The sequence below is a fragment of the Argopecten irradians genome, chromosome 4 (assembly GCF_041381155.1).
Source record: "Argopecten irradians isolate NY chromosome 4, Ai_NY, whole genome shotgun sequence".
Classification (NCBI taxonomy): Eukaryota; Metazoa; Mollusca; class Bivalvia; order Pectinida; family Pectinidae; genus Argopecten; species Argopecten irradians.
This window is the reverse complement of record NC_091137.1, coordinates 48,604,319-48,622,238: the sequence shown is the minus strand read 5'-3', so window position 1 is coordinate 48,622,238 and position 17,920 is coordinate 48,604,319. Positions and strand designations below refer to the sequence as shown.

General features: G+C 33.8%; 1 protein-coding gene across 1 annotated transcript; it reads right to left on the bottom strand.

Annotated features, from left to right (window-relative positions):
* Positions 1 to 22: 22 nt before the first annotated feature.
* On the bottom strand, positions 23 to 9,014 carry LOC138321886 (probable cytochrome P450 CYP44). The gene is made up of 9 exons (XM_069265890.1): positions 8,078 to 9,014; positions 7,009 to 7,246; positions 5,845 to 6,035; positions 5,388 to 5,583; positions 4,872 to 5,046; positions 4,338 to 4,504; positions 2,800 to 2,878; positions 2,048 to 2,210; positions 23 to 1,152 (listed from the first exon to the last, which is right to left on the bottom strand). Exons 1-9 carry the CDS (start codon positions 8,304 to 8,306, stop codon positions 998 to 1,000), a joined length of 1,593 nt encoding a protein of 530 aa, XP_069121991.1. The 5' UTR covers positions 8,307 to 9,014; the 3' UTR covers positions 23 to 997.
* Between the last annotated feature and the right edge of the window lie 8,906 nt (positions 9,015 to 17,920).

Genomic DNA, 17,920 nt, shown 5'->3' with positions numbered 1-17,920 from the left:
TAAATGATACAACTAAAACTCATTCTCAATTCAACCATAATATTGTTACATTGTACAAATGAATAACAAATACATGTAATGAGACAGACAGATGATACCAACATAGAATATAGAAGCAAATATATACAATGTATATAATCCGGAGCGACGTAGTACCGTGGTTATATTTTGTATAATATATCCCATTCTGTAGAGGATATTCTTTGTGACGTCATGACATGATTCAATGATATTACGTCCGGATTCGAAGACACAGTGGCTCCTTCCGTTAGATTATTGCAACACAATTCGACGTTAAGATTCTTCGAAATGTATGTTGTTGCGGTTAATTGATAAATAACACCCTAAGTTAATGAACGACGCGAACGATTGACCTATCGTAAAATGTAATATAGCCACGCCCCGAGCTCGCAAATTCAAGTGCTTCTATTCAATGTCAGAGCACACGCAAAACAAAATGCAAAGTCACGTGTGGTTTGATTGACAGCTGTCGATCCGTCAGTTACAAGTCTCGTTTCATAAAATTTTCATACAATGAGTTTACAAATCTAACCCTGATAAACACTAGCCGGAAAATACCTCTCGGCTAGGGAGAACTTCTAGCCCTAACGTTCTCTTGAGCTCGATCGGTTGAGTGTAAGACTGATACATTGTAAGTCAGATGTCTGAGTTTAGTCTTCATCGTAGACAGTTGTTATGTATACGTACGTACAAAATGAAAACAACATTCTTCTTATTGTAGTGAATACATATTAAGCAAAAAATAAGTGCATTTTCATTAAATAAATAATGAAAACTAAAAAAATCATTCGCTGATTAAAGTAAAAGTTACAGTTGATAAAAACTACTCTAATTTCACTTTTCAATTTGAAGTCCCATTCGATTACTAATAAGGCTACCGAACGATAAGTTGATGAACTTGGATATACGTAGCCTCATATTGTCAAACAATCATGTGTATCGTTATTAAGATCAATGTACTCTTTGATATATGTTGTTAACGTCTCTGTTCGAATGTGAACGTAACTGGTGCATCAAGCGTCTGAATGATTTGAAATTTAAGTCCTAAACCGTCTGTCGGTGAGGCTATCCGGAACGTATTGAGTAGCTTTGCCATCATCACGTACATGTCCTGTTCAGCTATTCGTCGACCTGTAATTAACGACCAAAATATACATGTTCATCATTTTGCATTTTTTGTTTTTTTAGAAAACATTGAATCTTAACAAAGCAAAAGTAGAATAATGATTAATCCGTGTATGTGAGACGTTATATATCTATGCATTTTACCAAATTCAAGAAGTTAAAATTTGGTTTTAGAACCTGTTTAGACTAATGATATTTTGTAAAATCACTTTTAAGGTATACTTAAACATAACTTTGTTGATAAAAAGTATGTATTTATCAGGCATAAACATATAGGTACATGTATATGTAAAACTATTAAGTCGTAGATAATTCTGGTGATTGTCAAACAACACAACAATCAACAAGTAAACAGTAATATTTAAGGTTAGACCCGATGTATAGACACATTTTACTAACTAAGTTATGTTCAAGTATACCTAGGAAGTGATATATAGTCATACAAAATACAAAACAAAGTATAAAATCTTAATTCGATAGAACAAGAAACTACGCGATAAGGATAAATTTGTTTTCGACAACAAAATGTGAAAAAAACGACTTTTATACCGCTAAGTCAGTATAATGGTTCATTTAGGTTTGATTAGTTCAGTGTCCCCTAAAAATCATTGTCATTTAGGATGTGCCGGGGTCAGATAGTGGATGAAAACCAGATTACCCGAAGCAACCACCGACCAGCGGTCAGTACCTGATAACTTCCTCATATGTGATTGTGGTAATATGTCTGGACATCTTAACACTCACTGAGTAATACCAAAACTGATGATGTTGATGCAGGTTTATTATTATTTTAACTGTATTTGGTGTATAAATTTACCGGTTTAACTTGATATCCTATAAATATTGGCTGCTTTCTATATCATGTGAAATAAACTGATAACGGATGGTGAATATCACATACCTATACACATCCTCGGACCATGGCTGAATGGGATGACAATAAAAGGATGATGGTTCCTGAAGTATTTGCTTCCTCTGAGCCAGCGTTCTGGTCGGAACTCCATCGGATCATCAAAATATTCTGGTGACCATTGGTGTACGAATGAGCACATCTCTATAACGGTCTGTGGAGAGAACGTTAGTCACTGGCTTTAAAAATTCAAGTGTGGGGGGAATCGAAACAACACCATTTTAATAGATATTACTAATATTGCAAAAAAAAAAAAAAATAATCGTCCTCCCCCTCCCCCACATAAACAACAAATAAATAAGTAAATAAAGCAAATAAGACAAATATCATTTTACACAAAAAAGAAAAAAAAAAAAAAAGTGTACATGGGTTCATTCCAAGATTAGTCAGGTCGTTTTACCGAACAACTGATAGTTATATTATTTTGGCGATCTCAGAAGTCAACTGCTCGTTAAATCATTATACACTTTGACTCGTATTATTATATTTCAGAAAAAAAAAATATTGAATTCTTTACGTACTTATACAATAGATATTAGTTTGTTGATATTACATAATAGCCTTTTCTTTCACTACACAATACCACGGTGGTGAATGAATGAATAGAACCATATTTAATTGAAATCAAACAGAATGATTGGACACGACGGTACAGTTATACACAGAACAGCTATGGTCTCTACCACAGACGTCTTGGTAGTCTGAGTAGGGCTTAGTCAAGTGTAAGGTAACAATAGGCTTACTCCAGCTGGTATCTGATATCCACCAATAGCAATGTTCGTATCCAAAATCCTCTTAACGTCTAGGTTTAAAGGGTAAAGTCTGTCAAAACAAACACATTTATGTTAAACAATTAAATGCATATATTACATTCAATTTGCATTAAAGATACATATGTCCATTAATTCAATGATATAGAAATTAAACAATAAAATCACCGTTGATTGGGGTATTGAAACAGAATGGTAATTTAATGAAATGTTTGGGCTGCGATATCCCCGCATATTACAGCAAGCTCTGCGCATATTGGTCTCACGTTCAAATCCCATGTGGAGCAGTTGCCAGGTTATAAACCTGGTCGGCCCTAAATGACCCTGGATGTTAATTGGACGTTTAACTAATCAGCCCAACTCTCACTGTGATTGTCAAGCGCAGCCGATAGATTGGAGGGTCAGTACGTAATTGATATAATCTAGTCCCACGTGTTTCTTCATCTTAACATAACATAACAACGGCATGTATTCTCACATCCTCGATACTCCAAGGGTTCCGATCACTTACGATCTCTACACCGCTGGACTATCTCATAGCGAAATTGAAGGCAGCTCAGCGGAAAACATTTGACAAATCACAGGCTAGCAAATATTTCATTTGAAGACTACAGAGAGAGCGACGCCTAACATCAAAGCCACAGAGTCAACTGCAGTGTACCGTTATACGGTTCTTTTGGTGTACATCAAATGACTAAGTTACCTGTTCTATTCTGTTGCCTCCAGTTTTACTATGAGATAGTCCAGGGGTGTAGAGATCGTAAGTGATCGGAATCCCTGGAATATCGAGGATGGCATTCTCATGGATGTACATGTAATTATGTGTAATTGTATTATTATATATTAAATTTTCATCTTAACATAACATAACTGCAGCATACATTATCATGGATGTGCATCTTATTATGTTTTACTGCATTAGTATATATTAATTCTTCATCTTAACATAACATAACTACGGCATACATTCTCATGGATGTACATTAATTATGTGGAACTGTATAATTATATATTAATTCTTCATATTAAAGGTCCACTAATTTTCTGTAGTAAAACAGGTGTCGTAGAAACATTAATAATATCAGAAAATATAACCGATAAGCTTGCAACACCAAACATATGCAGAACTTCCTGTATTGCCGTCTGGCGCAGTGATAGTTAAATACCACGCGGTATTTAGGACGACGGCTCTAAACATAAGACGACCCGCATTGTGAACCTTAACATTTTATTTATTTAAATGAAATTGCTCAGAATGTGGTGATACGTGTAGTATTAATGGTAAGTTAATAACTTTTACAACTCTACAAAATTATCGATCTTATTTTATATTCCCATTTTAAAGATTAAAAGCCGTTTCGCAAAGGTAGTAGGCCTTTAACAAATCAAAACTAAGGCATGCATTCTGAGCTGATGTACATTAATTATGTGTAACTGTATTATTATTTATCAACGACATTTTGGGACAGCTTATCATGGCTAGTGTTGACTAGATAGTACCCTGGCATTACCTGAACGACTCCTTGAAACAAGCCTTAAGGTATGATAATTTGTTTAAAACGTCCAGAGTTATGTAACCATCTTCTGGTATGTGTTGTCGTATCTCATCAAAAGCCTTTTCTTGTTTTTCTGGATTCTTTGCGAGACAATACATTGCTAGTAGTAACGCAGGTACCGTCTGTAGAACATAATAACACATAAGCACAGTTCTGATTGGTTAGAACTAATACAATAAAAATGAATTTATCAACAAATTAATAAATGAATAAACAAATAAAGGAACACTTATTGATGAATAAATGAAATTTCGTACCCTTTCACATGCATTATTTCTGTACAAATTTAATTTAAGCTCATAACTAATTTACCAATATCAATACAAGAAAGTCACACATGAATGACTTATACTTTTTCAAATTATGAATTACCTCGACTGCTAAGATTATGTTTCTATTTCAAACAAAACAAAACGATGCAGATTATACATTATGCACTTACAAGGACACCAAAAAAAGCTTCTTTAAGTAACAAAAGCTAGTTCTCACCGCATTCAGTCCATCAGCTAACAATGTGAGAGCGGTGATGCTTATGTCTTTGTTGTTTAGGTTGGTGTTGGAGAGAAGATAGGACAGAAACATGAACTTTCCATCTCGAAGTTCATCTTTGTCGACCAAATCTTTGATTTGAGATACCGCCGTATTCATGAGTTCCCTGCCATCACTGTAGTGCAAAATGTATTATTAAAATAAAATCAAATGCGTGATGATATCAAAATTATATTTTACAATCATAACTGGCCATGATTACATATTATCGGTAATTTGCTCAGCTATTTCCCCTGATAACATTTAACTTAATTCGTCGCGCTTTGCTATTATTCATAATTTGCTCACATATTTCCTCAGAATTTTCAGGCCGAACATTAAACGTGGCTTCCAAAGGGTGTGATTTTAATTAAAGTAATGGTGAAATTTCTGAAATATCTTCGGAAAAAATGTTAATTAAGTCTAAAAACAAATGTTTAAAGTCAAATAAACAAATAATCAGTGGCCCGTTCTTACCTATAAAAGTAATCTTCCGCTGCGTAGTGAAGTTTGGAGAGCCGTCTACGGGTGATGAAATCCCACGGAAGGACAAACATCAGTTTGGTAGACAAATCAAATATATCGTGATTAGCCTGGAGCAATCGCTGTGAATGGGAATCTAATCCCTCCTTAAGGGCCCCGAGCCTTCTCTCAAAGCAAATCATCCCTGCAGCTGTTTTGGACACAATTATAACACTACAATAAGTTTAATGCTCAGATATGAAATACTTTATTAAGTGTTAAGCATAATTTGCATAAAAAATTTTAACGGGGATATCTAAGCATAAATGATGGTCGATAGATATTGGATTATACCGTAGGAATAGCATACACGATGCCCTTACTCATAACATTACAGGCATTCAACATTTGTTGTTGCGATATATGTTGGATTGTTCGATTCGGGTTATTTATATTAACATTACATACTTACTTTCTAAATTCCATCTCCCAGCCAAGGAATTAAAATGTTCGACATTTCCATTTGGGTCTTTTCTGGCGTTTATTTCATTTAAGACGTCATCAGCTACTTCATTCACAAACGGTAAGAAGTTAGCAACATCTCTTGGTCGCATCATGACTACCTGGATCGCTTTTCTCATGGTATTCCACTCTTTTCCATTACTGTTTAAATATTGACAATATATCTATTTACTTTATGATATAAATATATGTTTTTCTGGTATCAACTTAACGTATATATTAATTAATTATGGGCCTTTGTTGAGTTTCAGGTGGTGTTTCTCTCTCATACATATAGGTGTAATACTAGTTTATCAAATGAAATACACTCATGTCGCCTGAGACTGTATTACATGGCTACAAACGCAAATACAGCTTTGTCAGGTCATTGCGTCAACAAAATTACTATTTTCTCATTACGTTTTTTCTACAAAATTGTCATGTTTCATTGACTTGCAGTCGAGGTATTCTTATTTCTTATTTTGAAATGGCGGAATATATCATGCTACTGTAAAAATTACAATGAAACGTCGAGGTAAGAGATATGGAGATGAAGGAAAGGGATATTCTACCCTCAGAAGGAAGAGAAAGCGTCGGGTTTTCGGGTTTTATAAACTTGTGTTACCTTCGGTTAGGATAACAATTTCCTTCATATCCACATATGTAAAAGTCCTTTAATTTCGCCTGGTAGAATAAAATAATTACCAAGGGATATATTTTACTATTTATACAATAATAATGGACTGAATCAATTGAATATTCTTATTTTAAAGTGAATATTTGTATATGTAAAAATGATTATCCGATGGAATTCACCCTGAAAACTCAACATTTAGGTATTAAAGTTCACAAGCGCATTATCAACCCGGTTGCAAAGCTACAAAAGAAATATCGATTCGATTTTCTAAAACTGAAAACATCGAGCCGATATAGTATTTGTAATTATGCCGGAGTAAATTATGCGGATTTTGACAAGTTATAATGTATTATAATCACATTATAACACCTTGTCCTTAACCAGTACACGTCATACAAAAGTAGTTATATTACTATATTGAATATATTATGATTTTCCACTATACTTTAACATACAAACCCCTAATTTTCCCAGTAAAAATGGTGTATGAAAACTTACATATTCCCTAGTCCAGGAGACATGCCTTTTGTTTCACGGTATTTTCGGGAACTCTCCAAAATGGGAACAATTTTTGGCCAAACACCTTCATGCTGGTAGACAATTTTAACATGGTCAGGGTCAAACAGACGCACGTGAGTGCGATTCCCAATGGTTTCCTTGACAACTGGTCCGTACTGTTTCCATCTTGACTCCAATGCGGACTGATAGTTGTCAATATCGTACGTTTTTAAAGGTCCTTTCAACAAGAACAAATATCATTGGATAAAATCATTAGTGATTTTCAGAAATAAATGGTCATAACTAAATGCAGCAGGCTTAATTACAAATCATTAAACAGTGATTGACAGTGCACTTTCATATTTGTATATTAAAGTAATTGAATTTTGCTTGCATTTTAAATGGCTTTTGTTGATAATGGCTAATCAAACCATAAAGGCATCGCCGCATGTAACGTCGATTCTAATTGGCTGATATAACAGCATTATGACTGCATAGAAAAGGGAGTCAGAAAATGAAAGTGGAATATTAAAAAGGTTAATTTACTTTACCAATTTTTTTTTGATAAAACAGCGATTAAAATGTTTTAAGCGAATCTTTATAATTTTAGATTGATCAAAGCTTTCTGAATTTGGTAGTAAATGGAAAATACTATCATCAAGATAAGCAAGCTGATATCAAACGAAAGTATATTTATTGTATACTTAAAATGTGTTTAATGTAAACTTAAAATAATGTAAAATCAGATTCTAGTTTCATCAATACCTTGGTCATTATTTCCATAAGGAATAATTACAGAAGTTCAGGAAAATTAAGGGATCTTTCTTTTCTTGTGTAATGCTTGCTAACGAATAAATGAAAGTTAATCTTTATCATATACTTCGAGAATGTTCGTGAAACTGGGCCCCAATCTTCTGTGACCGGTTTATACGTGTTGACAGTACCAAATGTAATGGTCAAGTTGTAAACAAAGGTCACGTTGTAAACAAAGGTCAAGTTGACATTCGCAGAGAACGCTAAGCTTGGTTAATGTTTACCGGAACAATACACCTGTGTATGGATACTATACCTGTATATTGTAGAAGAGTTCCAATAAACGGCCAACCTTTTGGTCCCGGAATATCGCGGAATGGTTTAGCTCTGTCATAACTTAAAGTATGACTACTTTCCACCGCTTCAGGACTGTCCAGCGACGCTATATATGTACTGCGTTTCCTTAAACATTTAGGCAAACGATGGTATACATATCTTCTTACAAGAAGGATGTCATGCATAGAACGTCTTTTAAAACCCTTCATACTGCGGCGGATCTGTTAAACACGTAGATCATCCCATTCTGCATGAAGTAAGTATTTCTGGTTTGGTTCTGTGTTGTTGACTTTCACAATTCGTCCTCGTCACATAAACACCATATACATGTCCTGAGTTAAAAATAGTTATGTCCAAAACTGGTCATTTGAAAATAAACAAGGTGGACTAGCGGCTTGACCCCTACATTTAAATCCGCCTGTCAATAGTACCGGCTGAGCGATCGACCAGACAAAACCAGCTAGAGTTATTTTCTATTCAACGATTTTGAGTATGGAACTTAAGAAAAAACAAAATACACAATTTCATTCGTGAACATCGACATGATTATAGTATATGTATTGAAAGCGAAGCTACATATATTTTTTCATAGAAAAAACTGCTATCATTTCGTGTTTTAATGTTATAACTGTAATATTTTAGAATAATAATTTTTAGACCGGATTTTACTTTTAATAATGATATAGTGTGTGTTTTTTAAATACAAATTATGACGTTCCATTTAATTTATATACAATTTTCATTCTAATATTTATGGAAAGTTACATCCCTCTTAAATGCCTTTTCATTATCATCATTAATAAATAAAAATCACGGTGTGACTACAATTGACACAATCTTTCAAATACACAATACATATTTGTTTTGGATCACAAGGAAATACAGAAACTTATATTTCAGGTAAGAATACTAAAATTTGCATTGAATCCATTATTCAATACTCAAATTAAACAATAACTTTACAAAAAAACTATTTTGATACAGCATATGAATATTCAAGCAGAATATAGTCGTTAAGAACGATATACTTACATACATTTCATCAAACGTAGCTTCGCCAACAGGTAAAGTAAGAGCTTTGTATGTATTTGCTTTATTGCATTCCAAATGACTTCACAGAATGTACGTGGTGATATAAACGAATTTTCTTCTTACAAGTCGTTACGCTACCAATGTGTTATTGAAAAGTTCTTAATTCATTTCTGTATATGAAAAGCAGGCACGGTCTTATTGATGAACACATGTTTCCTAACAGTTACACTTCGGTGAACATGTAAAGGAGGATTAGTCTATATATTTTTCAATAATCGCACTAAATAAGTACAGAAATATTGACAGAGGCGTCTGTTGATTGTGTCAGATATTTTCCTAAGGAAACTATCTTATAACCGGTCATAGGTACAGAAGCCTTATTTAGTGTCGAATATGATACACATGCAGCCTACGCTCAGAAGAGCTTGTATTTCGACAAACTATTGTAGGTTATAAAGCTAAGAAACTTGCAGTATAAATAACAGAACGTAGCTAATTTTAGATTTAACGATATATCACAAATGGAGCAGACACCATTAACAAAATGCAAAGGAATATCAATCTTTAACATGCACAAGCTTTAAATATATATATAAACTAAAACGATATATACTGACAAAATACACTTCATGTCGTGAGAAAAATAGAATGTATCGTTTAAAATAAATGGTTCTCTAAAGCACTTTTAAGGGGACCAACCCTCATTAGCCACTGGCGTCTGCCCTGGTCAGGTTCATGCGGATCACAGCAAGCAACACATTTGTATTGATCAAGAACTATCGTCCAGTATCGAACAGACTTAAGTCAAAACTTAAGTTTTTCTCCTTATGTAACTTTTTTGAAAATCTATGACTTAGTCAGTTTTTGACTTAAGATTGTTTCGAGAAATCGGAGCCAGGACTCAGAGACACGTTAAAGGGACAATTCAATCTAAGAGAACATTAAAATTTGTACATATATCGGAAAAAAACCCAGTTCTAATGGAAATTAGATCAGTCGGTTTTACTGTGATATGCCAGAAAAGCCCATGGTGGTGAAATGCGTGTGAAATGTTCAAACTCGCTCGCTGTCGGCCATTACACATTGTGGTCGAACATCTTGTTTGCCGAACCCTGTCCCTTGCTCGTAGAGTAATGCTACTTTGGTCTAGAACTGTTCAAATCGCTCTGACAGAAGTGTGTTTACCTTATTAGGTTAATTATCTTGCCTAAAAATAATTTTATCTCCTCCACAATGGTTATGTAGTTCATTTGTTCAACATACGTGACTTTAGCTCGGATATGGGTACAGCATACATGTTGTTCCTCCTTAATCGTATCGATTTGTATTTACAACGGTATCAATTAAAGTACTAAACAATGACGTGGAGTTTGTCAATAATTTATGTTATATGTTTCATAAGAAATGTAGAACAATACATTTATGCCATATTTTGCTTCTTGGCTATGTAAAAAATAATAGCCTGAGTGAGTTGTCCCTTTAATTCATGCAATGTACGTCATCCATCGTAGGTCCATCTGTCCGTCGGTCAACATATATTTTGGTAAATAGTGCATACCATAGAAAATAATCCGAAGTACACTGTGCAGGTTGGGAACCATTGTTAAGTTAACTGTGCTTGTTAATCCTGAAAATTATCGTCATGGGGCCGGAGGACGCGACGCCCAATAGGATAATTTGAGTCGATATGATAACTTTATAAAAAATACCTTTAGATAAATCAAATTTTGTTTTATACTGGTTTTATTATGGTGATTATTTTGATAGTCAATACTTGATGTTTGCTGCTGGTTGTCTACTATAGCTAGTACTTGTTAGTAAGTGTTGTGAAATTTTAGTTTGTGGTATCGAACAGGATTATGTCCCTTGGATTATAAATTTTGATTTTGTATGGTTAAGGTGAGTTTATATTTGATGCATCGTGTAAGGACAGCTTATGGTCCGTGCATGGTAGTTGTATTAGATTGTCTCTAACTAACAATAGGACATATAAGGGCTCATGTAGTGTTCTCAGTGCTTATTAGTAGAGATATAAGTGTTATTAGTAAATTTGACAGTTAGAGGAGTGATTTTAGAGTGTGTTAATCAGCGTGTCTCTAAGATGTAAATGAGCATGATACATAGTGTGGGATTGTAGCGTATAAACATATACATATGTAGATATGCGGTCATAGATAGGGATTTTCCATGGTGCCAGGCTCTGATATAAAAATAGGTATGAGGTAATTTGGAGAGGGGTAGTTGCCCTGATATATAAATAGGTATGAGGTCACTTGGGGAGGGGAAGGTACTCTGAAAAAAATAGGTGAGAAGTCATTTGGGGAGGGGTAGTTGCTCTTATATATAAATATATATATGAAATTATTTGGGGAGGGGGTAGTTGATGGTGGTAGTCACGGTCCGATATTGAACCTATGATGCCATATTATAATATAAGAATTTTAGTAGTATAAGTAGGTATATGAGTTGTAGTTAAAAGTGGAAAGTGATATCATTACTTTAAAACAGTCAGTATGAAAAGGGCTGTTGGCTCTAATTAGGGGTTGGCGTTTGGTAGAGTTATTTGTGTTGATTTGTCCTGTTACAGTTTGAAAGTTATAAAGTTTCTAAGCTGAACGTTGAGATGTTGTAGAGATTACAAGTGTTTGAAGTGTTCTTATTTTGAATCTTATTATGGACTGTGTTGTTCATAGTTTTGTGTTGAGATATAATAACATTTACTTTAGTAGCTTTTTGTAATAACTTGTCATTACTTATATATTCGGGATCTTACATTTCACGATTCAATAAAAAAAACTTTAATTGTTCGGAATATACATTGAGGTTACACGATTGTCACTATTTGAAACTTAACTTAAGAATTTGGACTCCTGGACAACGCATTAGGATTTATTCTTCGACAATTTCTACAAAATGAATCTATGATTGGTATTTAGTAAATCTTGAATGAATTCAACATCTACGTGTATGCTGTTTTTCAACAATTAGCCGCCTAACAAAGGAACGTATATAGCCGACATAAGTTTTTACTGTATATATATATATATACATAAAAAACACAACTATAAAACAGTTTTTTCTCCCTAGCGCTTTCTCGGCTCATGCCGGTCTTCAGGGGTTTGAATTCTTTTATTTGTAAAACATGACGTCATAGTACAATGACGTCATAGTAAGATTACGTCATGACATGGTACATAAAGATATTGTGAATGGTTCTGGAAGAAAATAACAAAAACATGAGGACGAAATAAAAACTAATATGAAGTTCATTTGTCCCGTTCTGAATTTAGCATAGGTTTCATAAGTTGAATGAAATACATTTCTTTATTTTCTCTTTTTAAAAGATCTGAATTGGACATTTGATATATTGGTAAAATAAAAAAATTATCATTAGCACACATATGACAATGTTCGTTTACTGTTAAATATCTGAGATGGTCTGTTTTGGTTTGTTGTCGGTGTAATGTAACTCTCTTTCTCAATTCCATTCCTGTCTGACCAATATAAAAATCTGAGCATTTGCTACAAATAAGTGCGTATATGACATTTTTGGATGTACAATTCATATTAGTTTTAATTTTGAAATTAAAACCATTTTTGAATGTATAATTTTTACACTCTATAATAATATCACATGTTTTGCAACGCTTTTGCATACATTTAGTGACAGAAGTATTTTGCATTTTCGAATCAAATTTTGACGCACATAAAATACGTTTAAGGTTTTTAGGCTGACGCTTGCAATTTATTATTTTCTTGTTAGATAAAATCAATTTCATTCTGTCGCTATTTTTCATGTAATCTTCACAACCTTTTACAATTGGAAAAATATTGTAGTTGTTTGGAAATATATATATATCTGTTGTTGTTTTTTTTGTCAAGATGAAACTTTTGTTATACATTATCTTAACAATTGATATCACATGATTGCCTTATCACCAACACCATATTTCCGGAGGTTCGATCGCGAGCTCGTTGAAAACCGAACGAGGAAGGTTGTCGCTATGAATTTCTTATATCAATTTAATATCGTCCTTCCCCTATTTTGCCGATACCTTTTATTCTGGATATGTATCGCTGCCTCTATATACAGGTAACTCTATGTATTTAGGTAGTCTGGAAATATCATTAATTCATTCATGGCGCCATCTTCATCCAAACTACTAGGATAGTTATTGAAATAAAGCAAGTAAAAACAATTCGTCTATGCTAAATAAGACGGCATAGATTGTTATTACTTTTAAATTGATGTGAATTGATTACATTGCGCATTACTTGATCATGCGATCAGTTCATGTATCCTTTATTAGTTACTATTTCATACAAGATGACAAGTCAAATCATTCCATGGTCATCCGTTGAACATTGTAGGTCTATCTGTCCACTTCTCTTGATTCATACAGCTTCAGCAAGTCAGAAACACATTTGACAGAAGGGAAAGCATTTTAATGTGAATTTACTGGTGACAATATTTAATTTTTACAGGGTGACACACTAAATGAATTGAGCTTTTTATTTAAGTCATATTTACAAAATATAAATGATAAAAATATTTCATTAGTGAATTCTAATTATACAAGCGTATATTGCCTTTGTAGGATCTCTCAGAATCCTATATACTAGATCAATTTCCTATACAATTAACATCGTTATTTCTGGTGATTTGTGATATGTTTCTTGTGGCTCTGAAATCCTCATACTATAAGTCTTGTTTCCACAGTATAATTTACCAATCATATTTTGGAATGAGTTACGGGTCATGTCACCACATACAAGTTCATCCGGAAACTGCTCCATATCTGATCTAATCAGTCGGATGTTGAAGCTGCATGTATAATTACCAGATGTCAAGATGCTGATGTACTCTGTAAACTTTTAGTGTTAACTTAATCCATTTTTGGTGTTTTTAACGTGTGACTTAACACCAATATCAGTGTAAAATACCCGATAACACCGTTCCTGGTGTAAGGTTAATCCAAACAATGAAAAGTGTCATGTTTACCCAAATTTGGTGTAACTTCAATCCAAAATTGGTGTAAGTGTGCAACGTTACACCAAATGGTGTAACTTTACACCAAATTCTCACTTAAAAGTGTAACGTTACACCCCAGTGGTGTTACTTTACACAAACTTTTCACTTGAATGGTAACCTTACACCACAGCGGTGTTACTTTACACCAGATCTCCGTTTGAAGTGTTACCTTACACCATAGTGGTGTAACTTTATACCAAAGCCTAATTTGAAAGGGTAACCTTACACATCAGCGGTGTTACTTTACACCAGATCTTCGTTTCAAAAGGTAACCTTACACCACAGTAGTGTTACTTTACACCAAATCATAACTCGAAAGTGTAACTTTACACCCAGGTGATGTTACTTTACACCAACTTTTCAGTTGAAAGGTTAACCTTACACCACAGTGGTATTACTTTACACCAGATCTTCGTTTGAAGTGTTACCTTACACCACAGTGGTGTCACTTTACACCAAATCATAACTTGAAAGTGTAACCTTACACCACAGTAGTGTTACTTTACACCAAATCATAACTTGAAAGGGTAACCTTACACCACAGTGGTGTCACTTTACACCAAATCTTAACTTGAAAGTGTAACCTTACACCTCAGCGGTGTTACTTTACACCAGATCTTCGTTTGAAGTGAAACCTTACACCACAGTGGTGTTACATTACTCCAAAGCCTAATTTGCTAGGTTAACCTTACACCACAGTGGTGTTACTTTACACCAGATCTTCGTTTGAAGTGTTACCTTACACCACAGTGGTGTCACTTTACACCAAATCATAACTTGAAAGTGTAACCTTACACCACAGTAGTATTACTTTACACCAAATCATAACTTGAAAGGGTAACCTTACACCACAGTGGTGTCACTTTACACCAAATCTTAACTTGAAAGTGTAACCTTACACCTCAGCGTTGTTACTTTACACCAGATCTTCGTTTGAAAGGGTAACCTTACACCATAGTAGTGTTACTTTACACCAAATCTTAACTTGAAAGTGTAACCTTACACCACAGCGGTGTTACTTTACACAAGATCTTCGTTTGAAGTGTTACCTTACATCACAATGGTGTTACTTTACACCAAACCATCGCATGAAGTGTTACATTAATTACATTACAGGCCTAAGGGACTTTATTTTACAAAATGGCGGCCAGCTCAAAGATCATTTGACAGAGAGGGGAATAACAACATCTAACAAAACTTAAGGGGCACTTTTGAAATTAGCCGAAGTTGTCGACCAGTTAAATTTATCGTCTCTCGAGACACACGATTACGAAGAAACATCTCGAAATAGGAGGACGATGGTTGTTGATGCCGGATGTTTTTACGATATCAAGTTGCAAGTCGCAGCTACCCGGCTGGGGTCAAGACCGGATCAGGCATTATAAAGATGACAATGCTTATAAACTTTTCCAACAGAACCACATCAGTAATGTCGTTTATCACCAGCAGCACGGTCATATTAAGCCAAGTGTATACCTGAGACACGACAGAATGGGGAGCCATTGCTGGATACTTATGGGAACTAAAGGCTTTATCAATTCTGGTGGTTGTACATGTGTTGCGTAAGTAATTAGAACATTTTTTTAGGTATCTACATGTACAATTTATCTCCCCACATATAATGTTAATGTATATGTTACGTACAACGTACAGTCAGTGGCCATAATTGTCTAATAAAGTACGCAAGTTAATTTTTTTCTATATATTATTAGTAATTTTACATATTTTTAATTGTTATTTCTAAAGTAATTTTACATTCAATCGTAACAAGGTTTTATGTACCGACTAAGGACATTTTTGCAGCTTATACATATTATCTAAAATATATTCCGTGCCATATTTGTCGATAAATCGATCTTAGGTGTAGACATGTAATTTTATGACGCCATTTTACTTTAGACAAAGGGCAGGCGGCGTCACCAAACGTTGTTTTGATGTAATCGTTCACAACTCACACATTGCAACGGAAGAACATGTACATTATTTCAAAATAAGCGTTAGATAAGTAGTTTTTATGTTGTCAAATTTGAAGTTTTTATGGTTGCAATACATTTCTGGAGAGGAGTCTCAAAAAATGTAAAATTACTAATAAAATATAGTATTTAGAATCGCTTGCGTACTGTATTATGGTCACTGACAAAGACAGTGATTTAGGTTTTGATGTTTAATACATATACAGCAATTAAATGTACAAACATGAAAACAGTTAACTGTATACTATACAAACCAATTTTCATATGTACATGTGTTAGAATGTATAAAAGTATACATGTACAGTACACGTAAATGTTTCTATAATAGACACATTAATCAAATGCAGGTACATTGTACATGTACTATGACTCTCTAATGAATTTACATACTTTTTTTAAAATCAACACAATCAATTAATAACAACAATTTCGGAACCATATATACACTTGACAAACAGGAATATACAATGTATTACATACCTACAAATTTGCAACAACATGATGATATAAATAAATTTAACTCTTTGTTGTTTCATAGGTATACGTATAACCTGAATAGAAATGTATAGACTTTTTATTTAATTATATAAAGTCACAAGTCAGAAAGCGCCGGTAATTTTGGATTAAAATATTGCGTTCGACTATATAGACATCGTTTATATGCTTTTGCATGGTATGTGTGTGATTATGGATTATCGGAGGACTGATGCGTGACTATGACTCTAGGGAAAAAGGTATACTATTGTGAAAAAATCAACTTTAATCGAGGTGGGGGTAAAAAATCCAATATGGCGACTGTCGTCCCTTTCTCTGTTTTTATAGTAAATTTCCAGATTTTTTTAAATAATTTTTTAAATCTCGTATTTTTTGAAAAAAAATCACATGACTGTCATATATACTCATCATTCCATCCTCCAAATACAAAAAAAATGTATGACAAACATACATTTTCATTGAGTTGGCCCCCTGTGTCCTTTTCTGGTGTAACGTTACACCAAATTTTTAGGATTAAGGTTACACCAAAAAAGGTGGCACCACAGCTGCCTCCTTTTTTGGTGTAACTTAACACCAGTGGTGTACCTTTACACCAGTGGTGTAACCTAAAAATTTGGTGTAATGTTGCACCAAAAAAGGAGGCAGCTGTGGTGCCACCTGTTTTTGGTGTAACTTAACACTCAAAAGTTTACAGTGTAGTTTCCTGCTATGACGGGCTTTTTATGACAGGGCATAATATAGAAACTATAGTAGCATTTGCACAGACATTTTAAGATAAAAATATTTACTTTATATCCAAATATGAATATCGTATAGTTGACCTAACTTCTACATGTGTGCAAAATTCTATTCCGCTCAATTTTGAATAATTGAAGAAAAGTAATTGATTTATCTACAAATACCATGGTTTATGTACAAATACCACAGATCTAATGGCACGACAACAATGGAGGAATATTATTATCAATCAATTGATTATATTTTTATATCGGGCACATGCTCTGCGTTTAAACCTTACAAATACACATTGATACATATATAAGCTAACGTTAATTTTTCGTGGAATTATCAAGATGTACATATCGGTTACTATTGTCTTTATAATGGTAATTATTTTTTATCTTCATAATGCATAATGTTGTATTCAATTTATCGACTTCTGTTGCGGTAGATAAACTTTCTTGTCACGAATATTTTGTTATTCAGAATTGTGACATTTTGTGCCACATACTTCCTGTAGTCTATCCTAGCTAGATTTGCATGCTCCATCAATTTCAACTGTATGTATGTG

What these genes read in the sequence shown, in the direction of transcription:
- LOC138321886 (XM_069265890.1), bottom strand. Translation starts at nt 8,306, where the DNA reads ATGAAGGGTTTTAAAAGACGTTCTATGCATGACATCCTTCTTGTAAGA. An exon ending in TGGGAGATGGAATTTAGAAA is followed by an intron (nt 5,584 to 5,844) that starts GTAAGTATGTAA and finishes TGTCCAAAACAG; the next exon opens with CTGCAGGGATGATTTGCTTT. An exon ending in GATATCAGATACCAGCTGGA is followed by an intron (nt 2,211 to 2,799) that starts GTAAGCCTATTG and finishes TTCTCTCCACAG; the next exon opens with ACCGTTATAGAGATGTGCTC.